The sequence below is a fragment of the Lissotriton vulgaris genome, chromosome 6 (genome assembly GCF_964263255.1).
Source record: "Lissotriton vulgaris chromosome 6, aLisVul1.2, whole genome shotgun sequence".
Taxonomy (NCBI): domain Eukaryota; kingdom Metazoa; phylum Chordata; class Amphibia; order Caudata; family Salamandridae; genus Lissotriton; species Lissotriton vulgaris.
The window spans coordinates 1902224674-1902252144 of NC_141694.1; the positions used below are offsets into that span (position 1 = coordinate 1902224674).

Below are 27471 nucleotides of genomic sequence, written 5' to 3' on the forward strand. Positions count from 1 at the left end.
AGGGAGACACCTTGTGATGCAAATCACAGAGATGTTGCAACAACGACACCGTGGCAATTTTGCAAATGTCCTGAGTATCTGCAGCCACCAATAAGTCGTCAACATATTGGATCAAGGCTGCACCAGCCGGCAACACAAACGCATCCAGTTGGCCCTTCAAGGCTTGACTGTATATCGATGGACTTTCACAGTAGCCCTGAGGAGCACGTTTAAACCGGAAGCTGCGACCACCAAGAGAGAAACCGAAAAGGTCTCTGCTTTCCTCAGCAATCGGGATGCTGAAGAACGCATTCTTCAGATCGATCACCGAAAACCAAGATGCGGAAGCTGGAATCAGAGTCAGTAGCGCCGTGATGTCAGTCACAACAGGGAACTGAGGAATCACAATTTTATTTACCTCCCGTAAATCGATAACAAAACGATAAACAGGTGGTTTTGATGGATCTGTGCGTTTTAAGATAGGCAATACAGGGCTATTGCACACGTTTCCCTGAGTCTCCTCGATAACATCTTTCTCGATCAAATCATAGATGATCGCTAACAGTGCTCGCTCACCATCAAGGGAGATACGATACTGGGGAATACGTGGCAATCGCACATTAGATTTCAAATGGACAACATAAGGGGAGATATCAAGCAGGCCCACGTCATTGGGACCTGTTGCCCACAAAGATGCAGGAAGAGAACTCAATTCCGGTGGAAGCTTATCGAGAGACATATACATTGGAGAGGCAACTCTCTCTCCCAACGTAAGCTTTACTCCCGTGGGAGAACAGTACAAAGTCGCATACAAACGTTTTAGCAAATCCAGTCCCAAAAGATTTTCACCACAACCAGTGGTCAAAATCAACGGAGCTTTCAGCTCACGAGGCCCAATCGTAAGAGGCAAAGGGTGCGAAACTGGATTGCTAACGGGGGCGCCAGAGAATCCAACGGAAACATTTGTTAAGCCAGACAAAGGTGCGCCAGGGAGTTTCGAATGCATTATGGAACTTTTCGCTGCACCAGTGTCCAACAGAAAAGGCTCAACGACGCCCGAGGTGGCAACTGCGACGTAAGGCCCTCTCTGATCAACCGGAACTGATGCTACTCCCTCTCCTTGTCTATGGCTGTCCTAGTAATTACCGTCGTCAGCATCCTGATTGACGTAATAATCATCTACATTGTACTGAGCAGATCGCCCTTGCGACGATCCACGCTGATCAAAACAATTATTGGAGTCGGAAGTGTTAGTGGAACGATCGTTCTGAGCACCGCGACCTCTACCACGTGATGTCTGTTGAGAACCACCACGATGCCCTCTAGACGAATTACCACTATTACGCTCATTGAGAACTGGACAATCGAATTTTAAATGACCCTCCTGTCTACAATAGGCACACTGATTGTACCCTAACGAAGATCTCTGCGAAGAGGAGTCAATTCGAGATTGCGACCTATTAGATTGCGGCTGCGATCGGTTACGTTGTTGCGAATCATTCTGATTCGAACGCGGAGGATACGCCTGCTGCAACAACACTTTAGTTTTAAGCTCTTTCGTTTTCTTGTCAGCACGATCGTTCTCTTCTTTCTCCCTATTCTCATAATATTGAGCCGTAGCCAATATTTGAGCAGAAGTAGATACAGCCCACGCACTCTCTGAATTACGCAATTTATTGCTTAAATCTGGCAGCAAATTGGAAACAAACTTGTCCACAAACAACCTCTGACCACCTTCGGTGCCCATGTCTTGACCACTGTGGTCGATGAAAGCCTCCTCAAATCTCGTAAAGAAATCAGAGACGCTCTCATCCTTCTTCTGTTTGCAAGCGGACAGTTTGTCCCAATTTACCTTCATGGCTGGCATAAGAGTTTTCATTAGGGTAATAATTCTCTGAGGCAAAGCCGTAATGAGCTGTTCGGGTTTAGCCCCACCAATTTGTCGTGTATCTGCCGCCGTAAGAGCAGCCCAATCACCACCTAATTCGTTTGCGTGATCTTCCTGACGAATCTTAGCCCATACCGGTTGCGGCACAACATTACCGAACAGCATATCGATATCAGCAAGATTCATTATCGTAGCATCTACGAGCTGCGATAATTCCTTATAATACCCTGCAGGATTTTTGCGAGGGTCAGGCAAAGATTGCTTCACCTGCAAAACTTCCGATCGTTTCCATGGGAGGTGTATCCATACTCTCTGGAAATGTGGCAAGATCGGAGGTTGAGCTGCAGCATTACCTGGCATCCACACTGGTGGAACCTCACGCATGGGATACTGACCAGGCGCGTCTAGTGGTCCCTCAATATCTTCCACGAACAATGCTCGAGGCATTATAGAGGGACGGAGAGATAACAATTGCTCAACAGCGCGTCGAACATTAGAATCCACTATCATTCCGCTCGAGAACTGAAGCTGTAGATTAGTCAAAGCGGTCAACACATCGTCAGATGCATCGGCCGATATTTGATCACGTAGAACCTTGCACATTTCTTCGAAAACGTATCTTTGTGTCGGTATATTGAATTGACAGAACGTATCAAGCACAGCACGTGGAGGATTTCCAAGAGGGTGTTTCATCCAACCCATTGCCATATTATACAGCGCAGCACGTTCCCTATTACCGGGAAGCTGACTTCGTCGTTGAGGACCGTCCGAACCAGCGGACTCAAGAATAGGTCCAAGAGAATTAAAGAAGTTAGCAGCAACAGAAGGGGTACGACGTCGAGTAGATGGAGAGGTATAACATAGGGCATTAACAAGAGAAGAACCAGGAACAGAAGAAACAACAGGAGTAAGCAGAACAGGAGCAGCAGCGGGAGCAGGAGTTTGAGGAAGTACAAGCGGTGGAGCAGTAGGAACAGAAGTAGGCAAAGGAGTAGGAACAGTCGGAAGAACGGGTACAGGTTGAGGAACAGGTTGAGGAGGAAGTATAGGAGGAAGTACGGGAGGAACCACAGGAGCTGTGGTACCCAGTGCGTATGGAGGTGGCGACTTCATAAGATAGGACATTAAGGGATCCTCAACTAATTCCTCCTTCTTATCCGACTCCGTTGGTAAAGCGGGATAACATTTATCTATAGACATACGCTGAAGTCTATCAAAAACTTCCTTTTCCTTTTCCTCCTTATCTCGCTGAAACTGTTCTGCTTTCTTTACTATAGTAGCAACTCCATCTCTCTGATTACGTTTTGTCTGTCTGATTTCTTTCTGTTTGGCTTCTTTACGCCACAACCGAAAGGCATCAAACATGGCCGGCCTAGATTTCTTTTTAAACAATTTTGCCTCAAGGTTATCTAAAATTGAGGTCTCGAAACTACCATGAGGTGGCCAACTAAGGACACCATCCTTTCTGGTATAGCGAATCCAATATTTATTAAAGGTAATCGGACCTAACCCATGTTTGCTGTAAAGCTCATAAGTGGGAGTTCCAACCAGAGGTATCGGACACGAGTCCTCCAGTCGGGAATCCGTACCACAACGTCTGAAACAACTGAACAAAGTACTACGACCAGGCATCTTGCACGCTAGCCGAGTTTCACAAACTTCAAGGGTTACGGGATTTACCAAGTCCCAGCAAAGAGCAAAAACCCTCGTTTTTTGGCGGCTGCAGTCGTCAAATATTACAACAAAGGACCAAGTACTAAGAACCACAAATGCAATGGAACCATGCAACAACTAAGAACCACAACTAAGGACTCTGGGAGCGATCCACAAATACTTAACTCAAAGATCGATGGCGTCACCAGGAAGGCCCGTCAATCGTCTCGCTGTACCAAGGTCTACGCCAGGCGCCAAAACAGGTCTACAGTCAGGGCAGCAGTCTGTCGCAGCCGTCAGGAGGCGGGAATCTTCGCGGGAAAAGTCGTCGGGCCACTTATTTCGACAACAGGATCGATGAAGCGGGGTGCACCTTCCCTCGGAGATTTCACACAAAGTTCCTCACGATCGTCGGGCTTGGACCGGTACCACTGATGCAGCCCCACGTGGGCGCCAACTGAAGGACTGGGTTATTTAAGACCCAGCAGTGCCAGGGGACAACACCTGAAACCTTCGTGGGTAACCTGTTCCGGCGTACAAATGACAGAGACACGGGACACTTCCTTCGGCGTCAAAGATTCGAGGTTTATTTACTGCAGGGAACACAGAAGTCACGTGAAGTACACAGCATGTAAGTTTGCGGGATCTGATTCAATTTGCTACTGGGGGTCGCTCCTTTTTATACAGTTTTCTCTCATAGGTTAACATGATACACAAAGGTTTACAGCTTGGTTCCCATAATAAAAGCAGGAAGGGGTTGCTTTGATGCATTCAGGGCCCGGAACATAAGTACAGAAACATTTGGTAGCTCCCAACTGCAAAAACCCATCTTCCCACCATTAGTACATTCCAATCGGTAATAAACAGATCGACGAAGGAACAAGGACAGGTGCAAAGGAAGACAGGAACAGTGGGGAGATCGAAAAGGGTGTAAAAGGGGTGGTATCGGGAAACACGAGCTGCAAGCATCAAAGGGACGCGCCTAATGAGATGCACGGCTAAGACAATAGACCGGCACGGCAAGATGAGCCTCAAGCGGGGCCATCTGCCTTACAGTATCGTCCCCCTCATCATAAAGACACTTTCAAAGGAAACGTGTCTTCCGCAGAAGTCTTGGGAATCCCAGGGTCGCGAAGCGGACAGTGTCCGTTCGCTGGCTACTTGAGGGCAAGAGACAAAATGGATGCCGTATCTACGATGGAACCCGTGGGCACAGATAGATAAACCCACGAAACAGACGAACGGTTTAGGCTAGTACAGCGAAACTGCGTACACCCACTAAACTCGTCATTTGCGGTTCATAGATACCAGACTCGACCATATTCGTGCGAGTCAAAAAAACACCACTTACGAATGTCACGGAACCTCAACCCCCTCTCCACTAGGACCAGCTCAGTTATATGTGGAGAGCCCCCACCTGAGCCTTCACCCCCTCTCCACTAGGACCAGCTCAGTTATATGTGGAGAGCCCCCCATCTGAGCCTTCACCCCTCTCCACTAGGACCAGCTCAGTTATATGTGGAGAGTAAGCATGGGCGGAAAATCCGTTTCGCTCGCGGATTTTGCGGATTTTCGGTAAATTCGCAATCCGCGAGATTCGCGAATCTCCCGCAAATCCGCGAGCAGCGGATTTTGCTCGCACTGCTCGCACTGTTCGCGTGAGTTCGCGGCTTCCCAGTACAACTTCGCGCCCCGCGAATAAGTGCAAAATTGCAGAAATACGATCTTAGCAAAACTGAAACTACTTACCAGGTTCAAAAGTTCAGGCTCATCATTAGTAGCCATTTCCTGTAGTGCTTCCTGAGGGGCCCCTCCAGAGTTCAGTTGCAACTATTATGTGACCCTGCTCTGAACCTCAGAATAGTTACACATATGCCACAAAGGTCCTGAATTACAGCTAAGGGAGACAAGCAGGAGCCAGGCTGGAGGTTCAAATCCATTAATCAGCCCCTAATTCATTATTGTCAGTTGGGGCAGGGCAGGTGTTGTAACTAATTTTGCAACAATGAAAGCACTTAGCAAGTGCAAAAGATCACTAATCAGGAAGCACTAAGGAAGCAGGTGCCAGCTAAAAAAATATTCTGTGACACATTAATCAGCCCCAAATTAATTGCAGGTCTAGCTGAGACGCTGAGATGAATGCAGGGGTGACCAGGGCTCCCAGGAGGATGGCCTTCTCCTCATGCGGTCTAGCTCAGATGCTGAGATGAATGCAGGGGTGACCTGGGCTCCCTGGAGGATGGCCTTCTCCTCATGCAGGTCTAGCTGAGACGCTGAGATGAATTCAGGGGTGACCGGGGCTCCCTGGAGGATGGCCTTCTCCTCATGCAGGTCTAGCTCAGACGCTGAGATGAATGCAGGGGTGACTGGGCTCCCTGGAGGATGGCCTTCTTCTCATGCAGGTCTAGCTGAGACGCTGAGATGAATGCAGGGGTGACCGGGGCTCCCAGGAGGTTCTCCTTCTCCTCATGCAGGTCTAGCTCAGAACCTGAGATGAATGCAGGGGTGACCGGCGCTCCCAGGAGGATGGCCTTCTCCTCATGCAGGTCTAGCTGAGATGCTGAGATGAGTTCAGGGGTGACCGGGGCTCCCAGGAGGATGGCCTTCTCCCCATGCAGGTCTAGCTGAGACGCTGAGATGAATGCAGGGGTGACTGGGGCTCCCTGGAGGATGGCCTTCTCCCCATGCAGGTTTAGCTGAGATGCTGATATGAATGCAGGGGTGACCTGGGCTTCCAGGAGGATGGCCTTCTCCCCATGTAGGTCTACCTGAGACGCTGAGATGAATGCAGGGGTGACCTGGGCTCCCTGGAGGATGGCCTGCTCTTCATGCAGGTCTAGCTGAGATGCTGATATGAATGCAGGGGTGACCAGGGCACCCAGGAGGATGGCCTTCTCTTCATGCAGGTCTAGCCGTGATGCTGAGATGAATGCAGGGGTGACCTGGGCTCCCAGGAGGATGGCCTTCTCCCCATGCAGGTCTAGCTGAGATGTGGATATGAATGCAGGGGTGACCTGGGCTCCCAGGAGGATGGCCTTCTCCACATGCAGGTCTAGCTGAGATGTGGATATGAATGCAGGGGTGACCTGGGCTCCCAGGAGGATGGCCTTCTCCTCATGCAGGTTTAGCCGTGATGCTGAGATGCATGCAAGGGTGACTGGGGCTCCCAGGAGGATGGCCTTCTCCTCATGCAGGTCTAGCTGAGATGCGGATATGAATACAGGGGTGACCGGGGCTCCCAGGAGGATGGCCTTCTCCCCATGCAGGTCTAGCTGAGATGCGGATATGAATGCAGGGGTGACTGGGGCTCCCAGGAGGATGGCATTCTCTTCATGCAGGTCTAGCTGAGATGTATGCAGGGGTGACCTGGGCTCCTAGGAGGATGGCCTTCTCTTCATGCAGGTCTAGCTCAGACGCTGAGATGAATGCAGGGGTGACCTGGGCTCCTAGGAGGATGGCCTTCTCCCCATGCAGGTCTACCTGAGACGCTGAGATGAATGCAGGGGTGACCTGGGCTCCCTGGAGGATGGCCTGCTCTTCATGCAGGTCTAGCTGAGATGCTGATATGAATGCAGGGGGGGCCCTGGGCTCCCAGGAGGATGGTCTTCTCCTCATGCAGGTCTAGCTGAGATGCTGAGATGAATGCAGGGGTGACCTGGGCTCCCAGGAGGATGGTCTTCTCCTCATGCAGGTCTAGCTGAGATGCTGAGATGAATGCAGGTGTGACCGGGGCTCCCAGGCAGATGGCCTTCTCCTCATGCAGGTGTAGCTGAGATGCATGCAGGGGTGACCGGGGCTCACAGGAGAATGGCCTTATCCCCATGCAGGTCTAGCTGAGACGCTGAGATGAATGCAGGGGTGACCGGGGCTCCCAGGAGGATGGCCTTCTCCTCATGCAGGTCTAGCCGTGATGCTGAGATGAATGCAGGGGTGACCGGGGCTCCCAGGAGGATGGCCTTCTCCCCATGCAGGTCTAGCTGAGATGTGGATATGAATGCAGGGGTGACCTGGGCTCCCAGGAGGATGGCCTTCTCTTCATGCAGGTCTAGCCGTGATGCTGAGATGAATGCAGGGGGGACCTGGGCTCCCAGGAGGATGGCCTTCTCCCCATGCAGGTCTAGCTGAGATGTGGATATGAATGCAGGGGTGACCTGGGCTCCCAGGAGGATGGCCTTCTCCTCATGCAGGTTTTGCCGTGATGCTGAGGTGCATGCAAGGGTGACCGGGGCTCCCAGGAGGATGGCCTTCTCCCCATGCAGGTCTACCTGAGACCCTGAGATGAATGCAGGGGTGACTGGGGCTCCCAGGAGGATGGCCTTCTCCCCATGCAGGTCTAGCTGAGATGTGGATATGAATGCAGGGGTGACCTGGGCTCCCAGGAGGATGGCCTTCTCCTCATGCAGATTTAGCCGTGATGCTGAGATGAATGCAGGGGTGACCGGGGCTCCCAGGAGGATGGCCTTCTCCCCATGCAGGTCTAGCTAAGATGCGGATATGAATGCAGGGGTGACCTGGGCTCCCAGGAGGATGGCCTTCTCCTCATGCAGGTTTAGCCGTGATGCTGAGATGCATGCAGGGGTGACCGGGGCTCCCAGGAGGATGGCCTTCTCCTCATGCAGGTTTAGCCGTGATGCTGAGATGCATGCAGGGGTGACCGGGGCTCCCAGGAGGATGGCATTCTCTTCATGCAGGTCTAGCTGAGACACTGAGATGAATGCAGGGGTGACCAGGGCTCCCAGGAGGATGGCCTTCTCCTCATGCAGGTCTAGCTCAGATGCTGAGATGAATGCAGGGGTGACCTGGGCTCCCTGGAGGATGGCCTTCTCCTCATGCAGGTCTAGCTGAGACGCTGAGATGAATTCAGGGGTGACCGGGGCTCCCTGGAGGATGGCCTTCTCCTCATGCAGGTCTAGCTCAGACGCTGAGATGAATGCAGGGGTGACTTGGGCTCCCTGGAGGATGGCCTTCTTCTCATGCAGGTCTAGCTGAGACGCTGAGATGAATGCAGGGGTGACCGGGGCTCCCAGGAGGTTCTCCTTCTCCTCATGCAGGTCTAGCTCAGACGCTGAGATGAATGCAGGGGTGACCGGGGCTCCCAGGAGGATGGCGTTCTCCTCATGCAGGTCTAGCTGAGATGCTGAGATGAATTCATGGGTGACCGGGGCTCCCAGGAGGATGGCCTTCTCCCCATGCAGGTCTAGCTGAGACGCTGAGATGAATGCAGGGGTGACTGGGGCTCCCTGGAGGATGGCCTTCTCCCCATGCAGGTTTAGCTGAGATGCTGATATGAATGCAGGGGTGATCTGGGCTTCCAGGAGGATGGCCTTCTCCCCATGTAGGTCTACCTGAGACGCTGAGATGAATGCAGGGGTGACCTGGGCTCCCTGGAGGATGGCCTGCTCTTCATGCAGGTCTAGCTGAGATGCTGATATGAATGCAGGGGTGACCGGGGCTCCCAGGAGGATGGCCTTCTGTTCATGCAGGTCTAGCCGTGATGCTGAGATGAATGCAGGGGTGACCTGGGCTCCCAGGAGTATGGCCTTCTCCCCATGCAGGTCTAGCTGAGATGTGGATATGAATGCAGGGGTGACCTGGGCTCCCAGGAGGATGGCCTTCTCCACATGCAGGTCTAGCTGAGATGTGGATATGAATGCAGGGGTGACCTGGGCTCCCAGGAGGATGGCCTTCTCCTCATGCAGGTTTAGCCGTGATGCTGAGATGCATGCAAGGGTGACTGGGGCTCCCAGGAGGATGGCCTTCTCCTCATGCAGGTCTAGCTGAGATGCGGATATGAATACAGGGGTGACCGGGGCTCCCAGGAGGATGGCCTTCTCCCCATGCAGGTCTAGCTGAGATGCGGATATGAATGCAGGGGTGACCGGGGCTCCCAGGAGGATGGCATTCTCTTCATGCAGGTCTAGCTGAGATGTATGCAGGGGTGACCTGGGCTCCCAGGAGGATGGCCTTCTCTTCATGCAGGTCTAGCTCAGACGCTGAGATGAATGCAGGGGTGACCTGGGCTCCCTGGATGATGGCCTTCTCCTCATGCAGGTCTAGCTGAGACGCTGAGATGAATTCAAGGGTGACCTGAGCTCCCTGGAGGATGGCCTTCTCCCCATGCAGGTCTACCTGAGACGCTGAGATGAATGCAGGGGTGACCTGAGCTCCCTGGAGGATGGCCTTCTCCTCATGCAGGTCTAGCTCAGACGCTGATATGAATGTAGGGGTGACCGGGGCTCCCAGGAGGATGGCCTTCTCCCCATGCAGGTCTAGCTGAGACGCTGAGATGAATGCAGGGGTGACCGGGGCGCCCTGGAGGATGGCCTTCTCCCCATGCAGGTTTAGCTGAGATGCTGATATGAATGCAGGGGTGACCGGGGCTCCCAGGAGGATGGCCTTCTCCTCATGCAGGTCTCGCTCAGACGCTGAGATGAATGCAGGGGTGACCTGGGCTCCCTGGAGGATGGCCTTCTCCTCATGCAGGTCTAGCTTAGATGCTGAGATGAATTCAGGGGTGACCGGGGCTGCCAGGAGGATGGCCTTCTCCCCATGCAGGTCTAGCTGAGACGCTGAGATGAATGCAGGGGTGACCGGGGCTCCCTGGAGGATGGTCTTCTCCCCATGCAGGTTTAGCTGAGATGCTGATATGAATGCAGGGGTGACCTGGGCTCCCAGGAGGATGGCCTTCTCCCCATGCAGGTCTACCTGAGACGCTGAGATGAATGCAGGGGTGACCTGGGCTCCCTGGAGGATGGCCTGCTCTTCATGCAGGTCTAACTGAGATGCTGATATGAATGCAGGGGTGACCTGGGCTCCCAGGAGGATGGTCTTCTCCTCATGCAGGTCTAGCTGAGATGCTGAGATGAATGCAGGAGTGACCGGGGCTACCAGGAGGATGGCCTTCTCCCTATGCAGGTCTAGCTGAGACCCTGAGATGAATGCAGGGGTGACCGGGGCTCCCAGGAGGATGGCCTTCTCCCCATGCAGGTCTAGCTGAGATGCGGATATGAATGCAGGGGTGACCTGGGATCCCAGGAGGATGGCCTTCTCCCCATGCAGGTCTAGCTGAGATGCGGATATGAATGCAGGGGTGACCTGGGCTCCCAGGAGGATGGCCTTCTCCTCATGCAGGTTTTGCCGTGATGCTGAGATGCATGCAAGGGTGACCGGGGCTCCCAGGAGGATGGCCTTCTCCCCATGCAGGTCTAGCCGTGATGGTGAGATGAATTCAGGGGTGATCGGGGCTCCCAGGAGGATGGCCTTCTCCCCATGCAGGTCTAGCCGTGATGGTGAGATGAATTCAGGGGTGACCGGGGCTCCCAGGAGGATATCCTTCTCCTCATGCCGGTCTAGCTGAGACGCTGAGATGCGTGCAGGGGTGAATGGGACTCCCAGGAGGATGGCCTTCTCCCCATGCAGGTCTAGCTGAGACGCTGAGATGCGTGCAGGGGTGACCGCGGCTCCTAGGAGGATGGCCCTCTCCTCATGCAGGTCTAGCCACGATGCTGAGATGAATTCAGGGGTGACCGGGGCTCCCAGGAGGTTCTCCTTCTCCTCATGCAGGTCTAGCTGGGATGCTGAGATGCATGTAGTGGTGACTGGCCTCCCTGTAGACGCCATTGTCCCACAATCAATGTCTTTGTCGTTGACAGGTTGGCGGGCTGCGACTTAACAGGTTCCTGTTTCAAGGCGCTTGCTGCAGTGCTCTCTGTGCAGCGACACCTGACGCACTTGGATGTTGGCGGGAATGATCTCAACGACGCATGCCTGGAGCAGCTGTGTGAAGGATTAAAGCACGAAGCCTGCATGTTGCACACTCTTGTGTGAGTAGTCTTTTTTCATTGTGATAGTTTGTGTTCTTACCACCATGGTTCTCCCTCAGACATGCAACATTTTGCTCTTCTGCAGTGACCCTTCACACTGCTCATAAATCCATTGTGAGTGTCCTTGTATGTAGGTACAGGCATTGTGTAGTTGTGTATGTAGGTCCAGGCGTTGTTTGCTTGTAGGTAAAAGCTTTGTGTGTTTGTAGGTACAAGCATTGTGTGCTTGTATGTGTAGGTACAGGCATTGTGTGTTTGTAGATGCAGGCACAGGCGTTGTCTGTTTGTAGGTACAGGAATTGTGGGTTCTTACATGTAGGTACAGGCATTGTGTGTTTGTAGGTACAGGCATTGTGTGTTTGTAGGTACAGGCATTGTGTGTTTGTAGGTACAGGCATTGTGTGCTTGTACGTGTAGGTACAGGCATTGTGTGCTTGTAGATGTAGGTACAGGCATTGTATGTTTGTAGGTACAGGAATTGTGGGTTCTTACATGTAGGTACAGGCATTGTGTGCTTGTATATGTAGGTACAGGCATTGTGTTGTTGTGTATGCAGGTCCAGGCGTTGTTTGTTTGTAGGTACAGACATAGTAGGTTTGTATATGGAGGTACAGGCATTGCGTATTTGTGTATATAGGTCTAGACTTTGTGTGTTTGTAGGTATAGGTATTGTGTGTTTGTGTAAGTCCAGGCATTGTCTGTTTGTAGGTACAGGCATTGTGGCTTGTATCTGTAGGTACAGGCATTGTGTGCTTGTATATGTAGGTACATCCATTGTGCACTTGTATATGTAGTTAAAATCATTGTGTATTTGTGTATATAGGTCTAAACTTTGTGTGTTTGTAGGTATAGGTATTGTGTGTTTTTGTATGTAAGTCCAGGCACTGTCTGTTGGTAGGTACAGGCATTGTGGCCTGTATCTGTAGGTACTGGCATGTTGTGCTTGAATATGCAGGTACAGGCATTGTGCGCTTGTATATGTACGTACAGGCATTGTGCACTTGTATATGTAGGTACAGGCATTGTGCGGTTGTATATATAGGTACAGGCATTGTGTTTGTAGGGTCAGGCCTTGTGTTCTTGTATATGTAGGTACAGGCATTGTGTTTGATGGGGCAGGCATTGTGTGCTTGTATATGTAGGTACAGGCATTGTGTTTGTAGGGGCAGGCATTGTGTGCTTGTATATGTAGGTACAGGCATTGTGTTTGTTGGGGCAGGCTTTGTGTTCTTGTATATGTAGGTACAGGCAGTGGTACTCGGGGCTAACATGCCGTTCTCTGAGAGTCTTCATGTGTGATTCCTGCTGCAGTATTAATCATAGGCAACACTCAGTAGGCACATTCATTTATAGCCGGGCACTAACATTATGTCCCTGGAGTTACTCAGACATCAGAATAATTACCCATAATCCTGGCTGGAACTGGTACCAATACAACATGATTTGGTCGCTCCAGTCTTCAGATCTCTGCTGGAATGTCTAGGTGAACCTTTAACTTCTTTCACAATGTGTCCCTCATTTCCACAGGCACTGTTGAAGCTTTGAGCACAGAGGGGCACTTACCTGATTTCAGCTTCATGTTATAAGGGAATCTTTTGACCTTTCTTAGCTTCTCAGAAAAGAACTGTCAGTATTCCTATTTTTTAGACAGATACCTTAACACTCACAAGAAAATTACTTGTTGAGGATGGGCGGGGTGTAAAAGTATGTGTAAATCTCTCTGCACCCCACCTCAAAAAACGTAGAGCATCCTTCACAACAGAAGTGTTGGCTTAATGTGGGCTATTTCACTTGAAGGACAACTTGTCCCTAAACTCTCCAAACACTTCCAGGTCTTTGCAGGATGTAAACGTCCCCGCATTGGACTTACTAGGAGAGATCCCAGGAAGCTTTTCAACCCCCCCCCCGCTACCATCAAAGTATATGGTGACCCAGAGTCCGCTATCCAACACGCTTCAACATTCTCCACCACCAAGGGCCCCTTACGCCCCACGGGTATCTCTGCCTTCTTGTTTCTCTGCAGCCACTTTCATATCCCTGGAGTCCACTTCCAGGCCCCAGACACACTTTATTTTCACATTTCAAACATGTCATGTCTCACCATTTACAAGTCTTCACATTGCCTCAGTGCATTCTACTTCCACTTAGAGAAGAACATTGTCCCTCCCTCCCTTAGTACCCTTCTTTTATTTATGACCTGCCTCTTTATTTTGTTTGCGCACACGCACTGACCCCTTCATCAAAGTCCTATCATTCTCAAATCTGCTACCAATAGCTACCACTTATCCCAAAGTGAGATCCTCTGTGGAGGAAAGTCAGCTCTGTCTTTCTTGCTGTTTGTTTTTCCACCTACTGATCCCTTATAATTTCTCCTTAAAATATCCCATCATTGAGAGCAGATGTCAAGGCCCTGAGTGTAGTCATCCATTGGTTCATCCAGCAGCTGTCCATGCCTTGAGCGTTCCTCGTCTTGTTATCCATTTGTTCATACAGCAGTGGTCAAGGCCCTGAGTGTAGTCATCCATTGGTTCATCCAGCAATTGTCAAGGCCTTGAGCGTTCCTCTCTTGACTTCCATTGATTCATACAGCAGTTGTCAAGGCCCTGAACATTCCCTTCTAGTCACCCATTGGCGCCTCCAGCAGCTGTTAAGTCGTTGAGCGTTCCCGTCTTGCCATCTATTGGTTCATCCATCAGCTGTCAAGGCCCTGCACGTTCCCATCCAGTCACCCGTTGGTGCATCCAGCAGCTGTTAAGGCCTTGAGCGTTTCCGTCTTATTATCCATTTGTTCATCAAGCTGGGGAAGTCCTAGAAGGGCTGGAGGGTTCACCTCTGCTGGGGGCTCCTAGACGGGCCAGAGGGCTCCGCTCTGCTGTGGGACTCCTAGAAGAGCCAGAGGGCTCCCCTCTGCTGTGGGACTCCTAGAAGGGCTGGAGAGCTCACCTGTGCTGATCGACTCTATAGGGGCTGGAGGACTCACCTTTGCTGTGTGACTCATAGAAGGGCCAGAGTACTCACTTCTGCTGGTGTAGTCCTAGAAGGGCTGGAGAGCTCACCTGTGCTGTGGGACTTCTAGAAGGGACGGAGGGCTCACCTATGCTGGTGTAGTTCTAGAAGGGTGAGGCCTCATCTCTGCTGGCGTATTCCTAGAAGGGCCAGAGTGCTCACATCTGCTGTGGGACTCCTTGAAGAGCCAGAGGGCTCACCTCTGCTGTGGGACTCCTAGAAGGGACCGAGGGCTCACCTCTGCTGTGGGACTCTTAGAAGGGATGGAGGGCTCACCTCCACTGGGGGACTCCCAGGAAGGTCACACGAGGCAGAGCGAGGGATATGTTCCCGGCACCTGTTTTCCAGGAACACTCATGATGTTAACTTTTGTAATGATCATTGCTTTGCCTAACTATTGACGAGCCATGACTTGAACCCGAATTACGTTGGTCCCATGAATTGTATTATTAAGGTACCTCATTGAAAGATCATCAGAGTGATTGGTTCATTTTCCATAACCAATCACCCATGTAGATAGTGCATCAAGATAGGTCCTGAAGAATTGCCAAGTGATTTACACACATACGACAAGAAACATGTTGACCATGACTAGACACATAGAGACACCTTCGACCATCATAATCCGCGGTTTCTCTATTCTGGTTTTAATTGAGACGAGTTGGCTCGCAGATTCAAATTCATGCCTTGCCTTGCCTCGTTTTATTTCTCCTCACATTACCTCACATCCACACCACTAGGCCCCTCACATGCACCTCACCTGTAAGGCTTGGGAAAAAGATCTCCGACAAAGAGCCCCTCATAGTGTGCCCGTCAGGCATTGCAGCGCCGGCCTGACAAGGAGCAAGCCCTATGATAAAGCAAGACACCCAAATAGGTGTGTGAGGGCCCCACTTCCCAAATTGGAAGACACCCACACTCCACTACTGAGTAAGGGTGTTGATCAACCTAGCCTCCTTCACTCCTTTCCCCACCCTACAGGAACTCCATACTGCTTTGGTGCTACATTGTAGTCCTAGAAGGGCCAGAGGGCTCACCTCTGCTGTAGGACTCCAAGAAGGGCCGGAGGGCTCAGATCTGCTCTAGGACTCCAAGAAGGGTCGGAGGGCTCACCTCTGCTGTGGGACTTCTAGAAGGGCCAGAGGGCTCACCTCTGCTGCCGGGATCCTAAAGGGGCCGGAGGGCTCACCTCTGCTGCGGGACTCCTAAAGGGGCCAGAGGGCTCACCACTGCTGTGGGACTCCTAAAAGGGCCGGAGGGCTCACCTTGGCTGCAGGACTCATAGAAGGGCCATAGGACTCCCCTCTGCTGTGGGACTCCTAGAAGGGCTGGAGGGTTCACCTCGGCTGCAGGACTCATAGAAGGGCCGGAGGGCTCACCTCAGCTGGGGGACTCCTAAAGCGGCCAGAGGGCTCGCCACTGCTGTGGGACTCCTTGAAGGGCAAGAGGGCTCACCACTGCTGTGGGACTCCTAAAGGAGCCGGAGGGCTCAGATCTGCTCTAGGACTTCTAGAAGGGCCAGAGGGCTCACCTCTGCTGCGGGACTCCTAAAGAGGCCAGAGGGCTCACCTCGGCTGGGGGACTCATAGAAGGGCTGGAGGGTTCACCTATGTTGTGGGACTTCTAAAGGGGCCACAGGGCTCACCTCTGATGTGGGACTCAGAAGGGCCTGAGAGCTCACCACTGCTGTGGGACTCCTAGACGGGCCGGAGGGCTCACCACTGCTGCGGGACTCCTAAAGGGGCCGGAGGGCTCACCACTGCTGCGGGACTCCTAAAGGGGCCAGAGGGCTCACCACTGCTGTGGGACTCCTAGAAGAGCCAGAGGGCTCACCTCGGCTGGGGGACTCATAGAAGGGCTGGAGGGTTCACCTATGTTGTGGGACTTCTAAAGGGGCCAGAGGGCTCACCTCTGATGTGGGACTCAGAAGGGCCTGAGAGCTCACCACTGCTGTGGGACTCCTAGAAGGGCCGGAGGGCTCACCTCTGCTGCAAAACTCCTAAAGGGGCCTGAGAGCTCACCACTGCTGTGGGACTCCTAGAAGGGCCGGAGGGCTCACCTCTGCTGCGGGGCTCCTAAAGGGGCCAGAGGGCTCACCTCTGCTGCGGGACTCCTAAAGGGGCCGGAGGGATTACCACTGCTGCGGGACTCCTAAAGGGGCCAGAGGGCTCACCACTGCTGTGGGACTCCTAGAAGGGCCAGAGGGCTCACCTCTGCTGTGGGACTTCTAGAAGGGCCAGAGGGCTCACCACTGCTGCGGGACTCCTAGAAGGGCCAGAGGGCTCACCTCTGCTGGGGGACTCCTAGAAGGGCCAGAGGGCTCAACATTGCAGTGGTACTCCTAGAAGGGCCGGAGGGCTCACCACTGCTGTGGGACTCCTAGAAGGGCCAGAAGGCTCACCTCTGCTGCGGGACTCCTAGAAGAGCCAGAGGGCTCAACACTGCTGTGGGACTCCTAGAAGGGCCGGAGGGCTCACCTCGGCTGGGAGACTCATAGAAGGGCTGGAGGGCTCACCTCGGCTGAGGGACTCTTAAAGGGGCCAGAGGGCTCACCACTGCTGTGGGACTCCTTGAAGGGGTGGAGGGCTTAACTCTTCAGTGGGACTCCTAGAAGGGCCGGAGGGCTCAACTCGGCTAGGGGACTCCTAGAAGGGCCAGAGGGCTCCCCTCTGCTGTGGGACTCCTAGAAGGGCCAGAGGGCTCCCCTCTGCGGTGGGACTCCTAGAAGGGCTAGAGGGCTCACCTCTGCTGCGGGGCTCCTAAAGGGGCCGGAGGGCTCACCACTGCTGCGGGACTCCTAAAGGGGCCAGAGGGCTATACTCTTCAGTGGGACTCCTAGAAGGGCCGGAGGGCTCAACTCGCTGGGGGACTCATAGAAGGGCTGGAGGGTTAACCTATGTTGTGGGACTTCTAAAGGGGCCAAAGGGCTCACCTCTGCTGTGGGACTCAGAAGGACCTGAGGGCTCACCACGGCTGTGGGACTCCTAGAAGGGCCGGAGGGCTCACCTCTGCTGTGGGACTCCTAAAGGGGCCAGAAGGATCACCACTGCTGCAGGACTCCTAGAAGGACTGGAGGGCTCAACTCTTCAGTGGGACTCCTAGAAGGGCCGAAGGGCTCACCTCTGCTGTAGGACTCCAAGAAGGGCGGGAGGGCTCACCTCTGCTCTAGGACTTCTAGAAGGGCCAGAGGGCTCAACACTGCTGTGGGACTCCTAGAAGGGCCGGAGTGCTCACCTCAACTGCAAGACTCATAAAAGGGCCAGAGGGCTCCCCTCTGCTGTGGGACTCCTAGAAGGGCCGGAGGGCTCAACTCTTCAGTGGGACTCCTAGAAGGGCCGAAGGGCTCACCTCGGCTGGGGGACTCTTAGAAGGGCTCACCCCTGCTGTGGGACTCCTAGAAGGGCCGGAGTACTCACCTCAGCTGTTGGACTCCTAGAAGGACTGGAGGGCTCACCTCTGCTGTGGGACTCATAGAAGCAAAAATCACAGTTGATGGACAGAATGCAGAACAATGTCATACATTCACCCCAGTACAGAGATCTGGGCCTAAATCCATCGTTTTTTGCACTCCACACCACCCCAGTTCAGACATGGCCATATGCAAATCAGTCTGACCCTGTGCCTCATGGGAACAGTCCAGCCCGAACTGCCAAGCCATGCCTTCCCTGGACCGGAAACAAGCTTCCGAGGACCGGTTTTTGGCATTCCAGCCGTCTTCAGCCCGGCTTGCTTGAATCCAGTGGTGTGGAGAGCATGGAACTCACGTCTGAGCATACCCATCCCACTCGGGGTGACAAAAACAAAAATCACAGTTGATGGACAGAATGCAGAACAATGTCATACATTCACCCCAGTACAGAGATGGGATCATAGAGGCACCAGAGGGCTCACCTCTGCTATGGGACTCATAGAAGCACCATAGGGATCCCCTCTGCTGTGGGAGTCGTAGAAGCACCAGAGGTCTCTCCTCTGCGGTGAGACTCCTAGAAGGGCTGGAGAGCTCATCTCTGCTGGTGTGGTCCTGGACGGACTGGAGGGCTCACCACTGCTGGTGTAGTCCTAGAAGGGCCAGATTGCTCACCTCTGCTGTAGGACTCATATAAGGGACCAGGGACTCACCTCTTCTGGGGGACTCATTGCGCATTTGTGGATGTCGCTGCACATCTGTGGACATAACCCCTCATCTGTGGACATCACTGCACATATGTAGGCATTATTGCACGTCTGTGAACATTACAGCTCGTTTGTGGACATCATTGCGCATCTACGGACATCACTGCACATCTGTGGACAACATTGCGCATTTATGACATCACTGCACATCTGTGGACATCATTGAACATCTGTGGACATCATTGCACATCTATAGACATCACTGCACATCTGTGGACATCATTGAACATCTGTGGACATGATTGCACATCTGTGGACACCATTCACCATCTGTGGACATCATTCTACATATACGGACATCACTGCACATCACTGCACATCTGTGGACATTACTACACATCTGTGGACAATCACTGCACATATGTAGGCATTATTGCACATGTGAACATTACGGCTCGTTTGTGGACATCATTGCGCATCTATGGACATCACTGCACATCTGTGGACAACATTGCGCATCTATGACATCACTGCACATCTGTGGACATCATTGCACATCTGTGGACAACATTCCCCATCTGTGGACATCATCATCATCTTAGCAGCCAATGAAGGAGTGCTTAATAAACTTCAGGTGGTTCAGAACACTGCTGCCCGCCTGGTGACCAATGCCCCCCCTAGAACTCCATCCTTGCCCCTCCTCAAGGCCCTCCACTGGCTTCCCATCCGGAAACGGGTGGAATTTAAGATTTGCTGTGTGGTGCACAAGAGTCTCCACAACCTCGGTCCACACTATCTGGCCGAGAAATTTGTATACCACCGCCCTTCCCGCAATCTTAGGTCCAGCAATCAGCAATTACTTCAGGTTCCTAGACACAACAAGACTAGACAGGGAGGTCGCGCCCTTTCCATTATGGGCCCGCGTCTGTGGAACAGTCTTCCCCTTTCCCTCAGAGAATGCCCGAGTCATCTAGCTTTCAGGAAATGCCTAAAGACAACTCTATTCTAGTAGGAGCGCTGCCCGACCTGTTTCTTCACAGCACCGCGCGGAGATACACCTTCGGGTGTGATGCCGGCGCGTTACAAGCCCATAAATAAATAAATAAATTCCACATCTATGGACATCACTGCACATTACTGCACATCTGTGGACATTACTACACATCTGTGGGCATCCCTGCACATCTGTGAACATCTGTGAACATCATCCACTTCACTTCACAGACTTCACAGACTTCACAGAACATCTGTGGACATCACTGCACATCTGTAGGCCTTACTGCACATCTGTGGACATCATTGCACATCTGTAGGCATTACTGCGCATCTGTGGACATCACTGCACATTTGTGGACATCATTATGCATCTGTTGACATCACTGCACATCTGTGGACATCACTGCTCATCTGTGGAAACACTGTGGTATCAGTGGACATCACTGCATGTCTGTGGACATTCCTGTGCATCAGTGGACATCACAGCACATCTGTGTACATTATTCCACATCTTTGGACATCACTGCACATCTGTGGACATCACTGCACATCTGTGGACATCACTGCTTTTCGGTGGACATATCTGCACGACTGTGGACATCACTGTGTGTCTGTGGTCATCACTGCAGATCTTTGACCATCACTGCAGCTCTGTGGACATCAATGCACATCTGTGGACATCACTGTGTGTCTGTGGCCTTCACTGCAGATCCGAGGACTTCACTGTAGATCTGTAGACATCACCGCAGATCTGTGGACATCCCTGCATGTATGTGGACACCACTGCAGATCTGTGGATATCACTGTGTTTCTTATGGACATCACTGCACATCTGTGGACATCACTGTGTGTCTGTGGCCTTCACTGCACATCTGTGGACATCACTGCTTGTCTGTGGACATACCTGCACGTCTGTGGACATCACTGCAGATCTATGGACATCACTGCAGATCTGTGGACATTACTGCAGATCTGTGAACATCACTGCATTTCTGTGGACATCACTGAATATCTGTGGACATCACTGCATGTCTGTGGACACCACTGCATGTCTGTGGACACCACTGTGTGTCTGTGGACATCACTGCAGATCTATGGACATCACTGCAGATCTGTGGACATCACTGCAGATCTGTGGGCATCACTGCAGATCTGTGGGAATCACTGCATTTCTGCGGACATCACTGCTTCTGTGGACATCACTGCTTGTCTGTGGACATCACTGCACATCTGTGGACATCACTGTGTGTCTGTGGACATCACTGTATATCTATGGACATCATTGTATTTCTGTGGACATCACTGCACATCTGTGGACATCACTGTGAGTCTGTGGCCTTCACTGCACATGTGTGGACATCACTGTAGATCTTTTGACATAACTCCTCATCCGTGGCATCATTGCACATCTGTGGACATCACTGTAGATCTGTGGACATCACTGCAGATCTGTGGGCATCACTGCATTTCTGCGGACATCACTGTGCTTCTGTGGACATCACTGCATATCTATGGACATCACTGTATTTCTGTTGACATCACTGCACATCTGTGGACATCACTGTAGATCTGTGGACATAACTCCTCATCCGTGGCATCATTGCACATCTGTGGACATCACTGCACATCTTTGGACATCACTGCACATCTGTGGACATCACTGCACGTTTGTGTGCATAATTACACCTATGTTGATATCACTGCTCGTTTGTGGACATCATTGCACATCTATAGATATCACTCCACATCTGTGGACATCATTGTGCATCTATGGACATCACTGCATATCTGTGGACATCATTGAACATTTTTGGACATCATTACACATCTGTGGACTCCATTCCCAATCTGTGGACATCATTCCACATCTATGGACATCACTGCACATCTCTGGACAATACTATGCATCTGTGGACATCACTGCTCATCTGTGGACATCACTGCACATCTGTGGAAAACACTGTGCATCAGTTAACATCACTGCATGTCTGTGGACATCACTGTGCATCTGTGGTCTTCACCGTACATATGTGGACATCATTCCATATATTTGGACATCACTCTACATCTGTGGACATCACTGCACAACTGGGGGCATAATTGCACATATTTGGATATCACTGCAAATATGTGGACATAACTCCTCATCCGTGGCATCATTGCACATCTGTGGACATCACTGCACATCTGTGGACATCACTGCACGTATGTGTGCATTATTACACCTCTGTTGATATCACTCCTCGTTTGTGGACATCATTGCACATCTATAGATATCACTCCACATCTGTGGACATCATTGTGCATCTATGGACATCACTGCATATTTGTGGACATCATTAAACATTTGTGGACATCATTGCACATCTGTGGACACCATTCCCCATCTGTGGACATCATTCCACATCTATGGACATCACTGCACATCACTGCACATCTCTGGACAATACTATGCATTCGTGGACATCACTGCTCATCTGTGGACATCACTGCACATCTGTGGAAAACACTGTGCATCAGTGGACATCACTGCATGTCTGTGGACATGACTGTGCATCTGTGGTCTTCACAGCACATATGTGGACATCATTCCATATATTTGGACATCACTATACATCTGTGGACATCACTGCACAACTGGGGGCATAATTGCACATATTTGGACATCACTGCAAATCTGTGGACATCACTGTTTGTCTGTGGACATACCTGCACGTCTGTGGACATCACTGTGTCTCTGTGGACATCACTGCAGATCTATGGACATCACTGCATTACTGTGGACATCACTGCACATCTGTGGACATCCATGAAGATCTGTGGACATCACTGTGTGTCTGTGGTCTTCACTGCACATATGTGGACATCATTGCACATCTGTGGACATCACTGCACATCTGTGGAAATCATTGCACATATTTGTGCATTATTGCACATGTGTGGACATCACTGCACATATGTGGACATCACTGCACATCTGTGGACATCACTGCACATCTTTGGACATGACTGTGCATCTGTGGAAAACACTGTCCATCAGTGGACATCACTGCATGTCTGTGAACATCACTGTGCATCTATGGACATCACAGCACATCTGTGGACATCATTCCACATATTTGGACATCATTGCACATCTGTGGGCATCTCTACTTGTCTGTGGACATACCTGCACATCTGTGGACATCACTGTGTGTCTGTGGCCTTCACTGCACATCTGTGGACATCACTGCAGATTCTGGATATCACTGCATGTCTGCTGACATCACTACAGATCTATGGACATCATTGCATTTCTGTGCAAATCACTGCACTTCTGCAGATATCACTGTGTGTTTATGGCCTTCACTGCACATCTGTAGACATCACTGTAGATCTGTGGACATACCTGAACGTCTGTGGATATCACTGTGTGTCTGTGGACATACCTGCACATCTGTGGACATCACTGTGTGTCTGTGGACATCACTGCAAATCTGTGGAAATCACTGCGTTTCTGTGGATATCACTACACATCTGTGGTCATCACTGGGTGTCTGTGGCCTTCATTGTGCATCTATGGACATCACTGCTTGCCTGTGTGCTTCACTGCAGATCTGTGGACATCCGTGCTTATCTATAGACATCACTGCCCATCTGTGGACATCACTGCACATCTGCGGATATCACTGCAGATCTGTGGACATCACTGTGCATCTATGGACATCACAGCACATCTGTGGACATCATTCCACATATTTGGACATCACTGCACATCTGGGGGCATCATTGCACATCTGTGGACATCTCTGCTTGTCTGTGGACATACCTGCACATCTGTGGACATCACTGTGTGTCTGTGGCCTTCACTGCACATCTGTGGACATCGCTGCAGATCTGTGGACATCACTGCATGTCTGCTGACATCACTACAGATCTATGAACATCATTGCATTTCTGTGCAAATCACTGCACTTCTGCAGATATTACTGTGTGTTTGTGGCCTTCACTACAATCTGTAGACATCACTGTAGATCTGTGGACATACCTGCACAACAACCGTGGACATCACTGTGTGTCTGTGGACATCACTGCAAATCTGTGGAAATCACTGCGTTTCTGTGGATATCACTACACATCTGTGGCCATCACTGGGTGTCTGTGGCCTTCATTGCACATCTATGGACATCACTGCTTGCCTGTGGGCTTCACTGCAGATCTGTGGACATCCGTGCTTATCTATGGACATCACTGCCCATCTGTGGACATCACTGCACATCTGTGGATATCACTGCAGATCTGTGGCTATCACTGTGTGTCTGGACATCACTTCACATCTGTCGACATCGCTGCTTGTCTGTGGACATAACTGCCCATCTGTGGATATCATGTGTGTCTGTGGCCTTCACTGCACATCTGTGGACATCACTGCTTGTTTGTGGACATACCTGCCCATCTGTGGACATCAATGTGTGTCTGTGGACATCACTGCATGTCTGTGGACATCACTGCAGATCTATGGACATCATTGCGCATCTGTGGACTGTGGCCATCCCTGCATATCTGTGGACATCATTGCACATCTGTGGACGTACATCATTGCACATCTGTGGACGTACATCACTGCACTTCTGTGAAAATCATTGCACTCTGTGGGCAGATATCACCTCATGTCTGTGGACATCACTGAAGATCTGTGGACATCACTGTTAGGGCAAGGGAGTCACACTCCAAAGATAACCCCTGCTCACCCCCTTGGCAACATGACACGAGCAGTAAGGCAGATCCCGGAGGCAATGTGTAAAGCATTTGCGCACGCACCCACCAGTAACAACATCCCAGGCCCCCCACAAAAGGAACTCCACACAAGGTTATATTATCAGAACAATAAACACAGGGTGTACATTGTGCCAACTCGCACAGGCAATATTTACAAGGGATTATGTACACCTGACCGGGCCACATGGACCAGTGTCAGGATCATCACAAAGTGAACTTGGTAAAGGTGAACTAAAGCATACAAGTAAAAACAGGTCATAGAACATACAGTCAGTAAACACTGATAATCACTGCACTTGCAACAGCCTAACTCCATTAGACCCTCACCACCTAAGTAAAACCTTACACTAGGGGCGGAAATCACACAGGGAAGTACAATCTCCCTAACATCAACCTAATAGGGTAAAACAACCTCCTATCACATCTGGAGGTATCAAGACAGGGTGTGCAAAACATACTACACATAGTACATTTCCTAACACCAAAAAGTAGTACATAAATCACATTAAGGTCCAGACTGCGCCACTGTGCAAAAACCTAAATGTAGCAGCTGCCCACTACTTGCTGGGCAGCTGAAACCAATGAACAGGGCCTAAACGCTGCAGCTGACACTAAGTGTGTGCAGCTGTGGAAGGCCAAATTAGGCGCGAAGGAGTACAACTCACTCCTGAGTCCAAAGACATGTCCCTAGAAAGAAAGAACCTAAACGGTGCAGCTGCCCACTACTTGCTGGGCAGCTGAAAATGACACATTGTGGCATGGGCTCTCACTGGCCCTTAGGAACAAAACTGCGCCACAGGTTTGGAGCCCTCTAGGCTCTAGGACACAGGCTGCGAGGCGGGTAAGCCATCTAGGCTCATGAACAAATGCTGCACCGGTTGGAGCCCTTTTAGGCTCTGTAGGTCAAATGTGCTCTCACAGGTTGGATCCATCTGGCTCTAGCATAACTGGTGTATTTTGGGAGCCCTCTAGGTTCTGAAACAAATGGGCCCCAGGTTGGAGCCGTGGGGCTCAGCACAGGCTTCTGTGGGGCAGGGGGAGCCACCCAGGCTCCTTTAAACAAATATGGCCTGGGTTGGAGCCACACCGGGCTCATAAAGAAAACCTGCCCTACTGTTGGAGCGTCCCACTGTAAGGCGGGCCGCCCAGAAGCACATCTCTGTCCCCGTGCCTTCCAGGCACCTTTAGGCATACCGGAGCTCCCCCCCAGCCCTTTAACACTCACAGGGCTAGTCTCTAGCAGGGGGCTCCTCCGGTTGGCGGTGCAGGCGGGCTCTCTCTCCGTGCGAGAACCCTGCCTTCACCCGGGCCCCCTCTCGGGACCCGGGACTCGGCGGCCATGCTTTGCTTGTGGCGCGGGGCTTCCCTGTTTCTTTCGGGAGCCCCGTGCTGCCACTGGTGGCTGTTGCCACCTCCTCACTTCACCTGGGCCCCCTCCAGGGACCCGGGACTTTTAAATGGAGCCGGTGAGGCTCCGGGCAGATTCTTCCTCCGGGGCTCCCCCTTGCTCATGGGAGCCCCGCAACTCTCACGCTGCTTCCTGCGGCATGATTTTGGCCACACCCAGCGCTGCAGCGGGCGGGACTTCCTTCGACAACCCGGAAGTCCCGCCTACTGTCAGGCGCAAAGCTGCCTGACTTCTGGTTTTGCCCGCGGCTGCGGCGGTGATTTCTCGGGGGCAATATCGAGGGCTGGGCACCCTCGAACTCCAAAATAAAGGTAGAAACAGGGTGGGCATCCATTAAGGTGCATTTAAAAAGTGGTGGCACCCTTAAATAATTACATAAGCGGGGTGGGCACCCACAGGGGCCACTAAAGGGCAGGAGCACTCCCCTCCCCAGTGAACATGACAGCGCTCTGCCAATAAATGCAAAATAAAGTGCCTACCGGGCGCTGGGGCACAACCACTACTAAAGCCCCCAAAGAAGGATCCCCCTAAGTAAAGAGGGGTCCCAGAGATCCTGGGCATTAGGAGGGGCAATGCAGGGCCCAGGGGCCAGCACACAGGGCACTCCAGCAAAGCGACAGCCCCCATGTGGTCCCTCCTGGGCCCAATAGCAGCAAGCTCCCTCCTGTTAGGATCCAGGGGCTAGGCAGGGCCCAGGGAGGCAACCCTTCCCCTGGGCCCCAGCAGCAGCACGCCCCTGGTAGATTCAAGTTGAGCACAAGAACATTTTACATGAGGTCACAGCCTCTTTTCATACACCCAAATCCTTTTTCTGGTAGCACAGAGTTAGGGAAAAAACAGATGCAACTGGTTTTGGAGCACTTTGTTGTGCTTAGCCCCTCTTCCCATTCACAGGAGAGGCTAGGAACATCAGTCGCACCACAGGGGGCGGAGCCAGCATTGTCTAGGGAAGGCCGAGCCCTATTCAGGTCCCAGGTGCAGCCCCTCCCTGCCATCAACATGCAGATCTCCTTATTCACCAACGGGGCAGACCCATCCTGACTCCTGGAGCCAGGCACACCAGCCAGCTCCAGCCAATCACAAGCCAGACAGCCAAATCATATTCACTGCACAGACAGGCCAACTTCTAGAAGTGGCACTTCCACACTAGACACAATAAATCTACGCACATCATCGCACAGCATTTAATCACACGAGTCCGCACATACCAAACTCGACCCTGCACTCCCCACACATGAGGAACTACCATGGACACACATATCCCCCATGAACTCCTATGGGAGGGCAGGCCAATCTCACACACGCACTCAGAGAGCGCACGCACTTTACACTGGGACTCAGTGACAAAGTGCGCAAAGACCAGAAATCACTATAATTATGTAACAAAAAGTTCAGGGGTGAACCTGCCAGAAGGGCAAAGTCCAAAAACTGCCTATCACTTATAGTGTACTTTAATAGTAAAGACACTATAAAGAAATATAAACTTGTGCTTACAGTCTACACCGTCAATATACAGAACCCTGCATCATGGGCTCAGGCGGCATTCTTTAGGGGTGACTGACATGTACTAAAAGCAGTGCAGTGACTTTGCCACACATGGTGATGACAAAGTCGTAATGGAGCAGATGGTACTCAATGGCAGCCCTGCTGTCCGTAGTTTACTTCGGTCACTCAGAGTGGCACAATCAGGGCTGCAAGCCCTGGGACCCCTATAACACGCGTGCCCTGGGTGCCACAAGTACCACTCACCAGGCACATATAAGGGAGGTATGGTCTTTGTCAATTAGGGTTGCCAATTACTTACCTCAGTTTTAAAAAGAGTCTGGTTTGCATGCTTCAGTGCACTG

General features: G+C 51.7%; 1 protein-coding gene across 4 annotated transcripts in view; it reads left to right on the forward strand.

The window, feature by feature from the left end:
* LOC147709852 (NACHT, LRR and PYD domains-containing protein 12-like) overlaps positions 1–27471 on the forward strand; it is a 410205-nt gene that overhangs the window by 344627 nt on the left and 38107 nt on the right. For 3 of the 4 annotated variants that reach the window (XM_086928301.1, XM_086928300.1, XM_086928302.1), the window contains one exon: positions 11173–11343. The exons of the other annotated variant lie outside the window; for it this stretch is intronic. In XM_086928301.1, coding sequence (XP_086784427.1) covers positions 11173–11343 — 171 coding nt within the window. The remainder of the gene's footprint in view (positions 1–11172; positions 11344–27471) is intronic. 4 annotated transcript variants of the gene reach the window in all.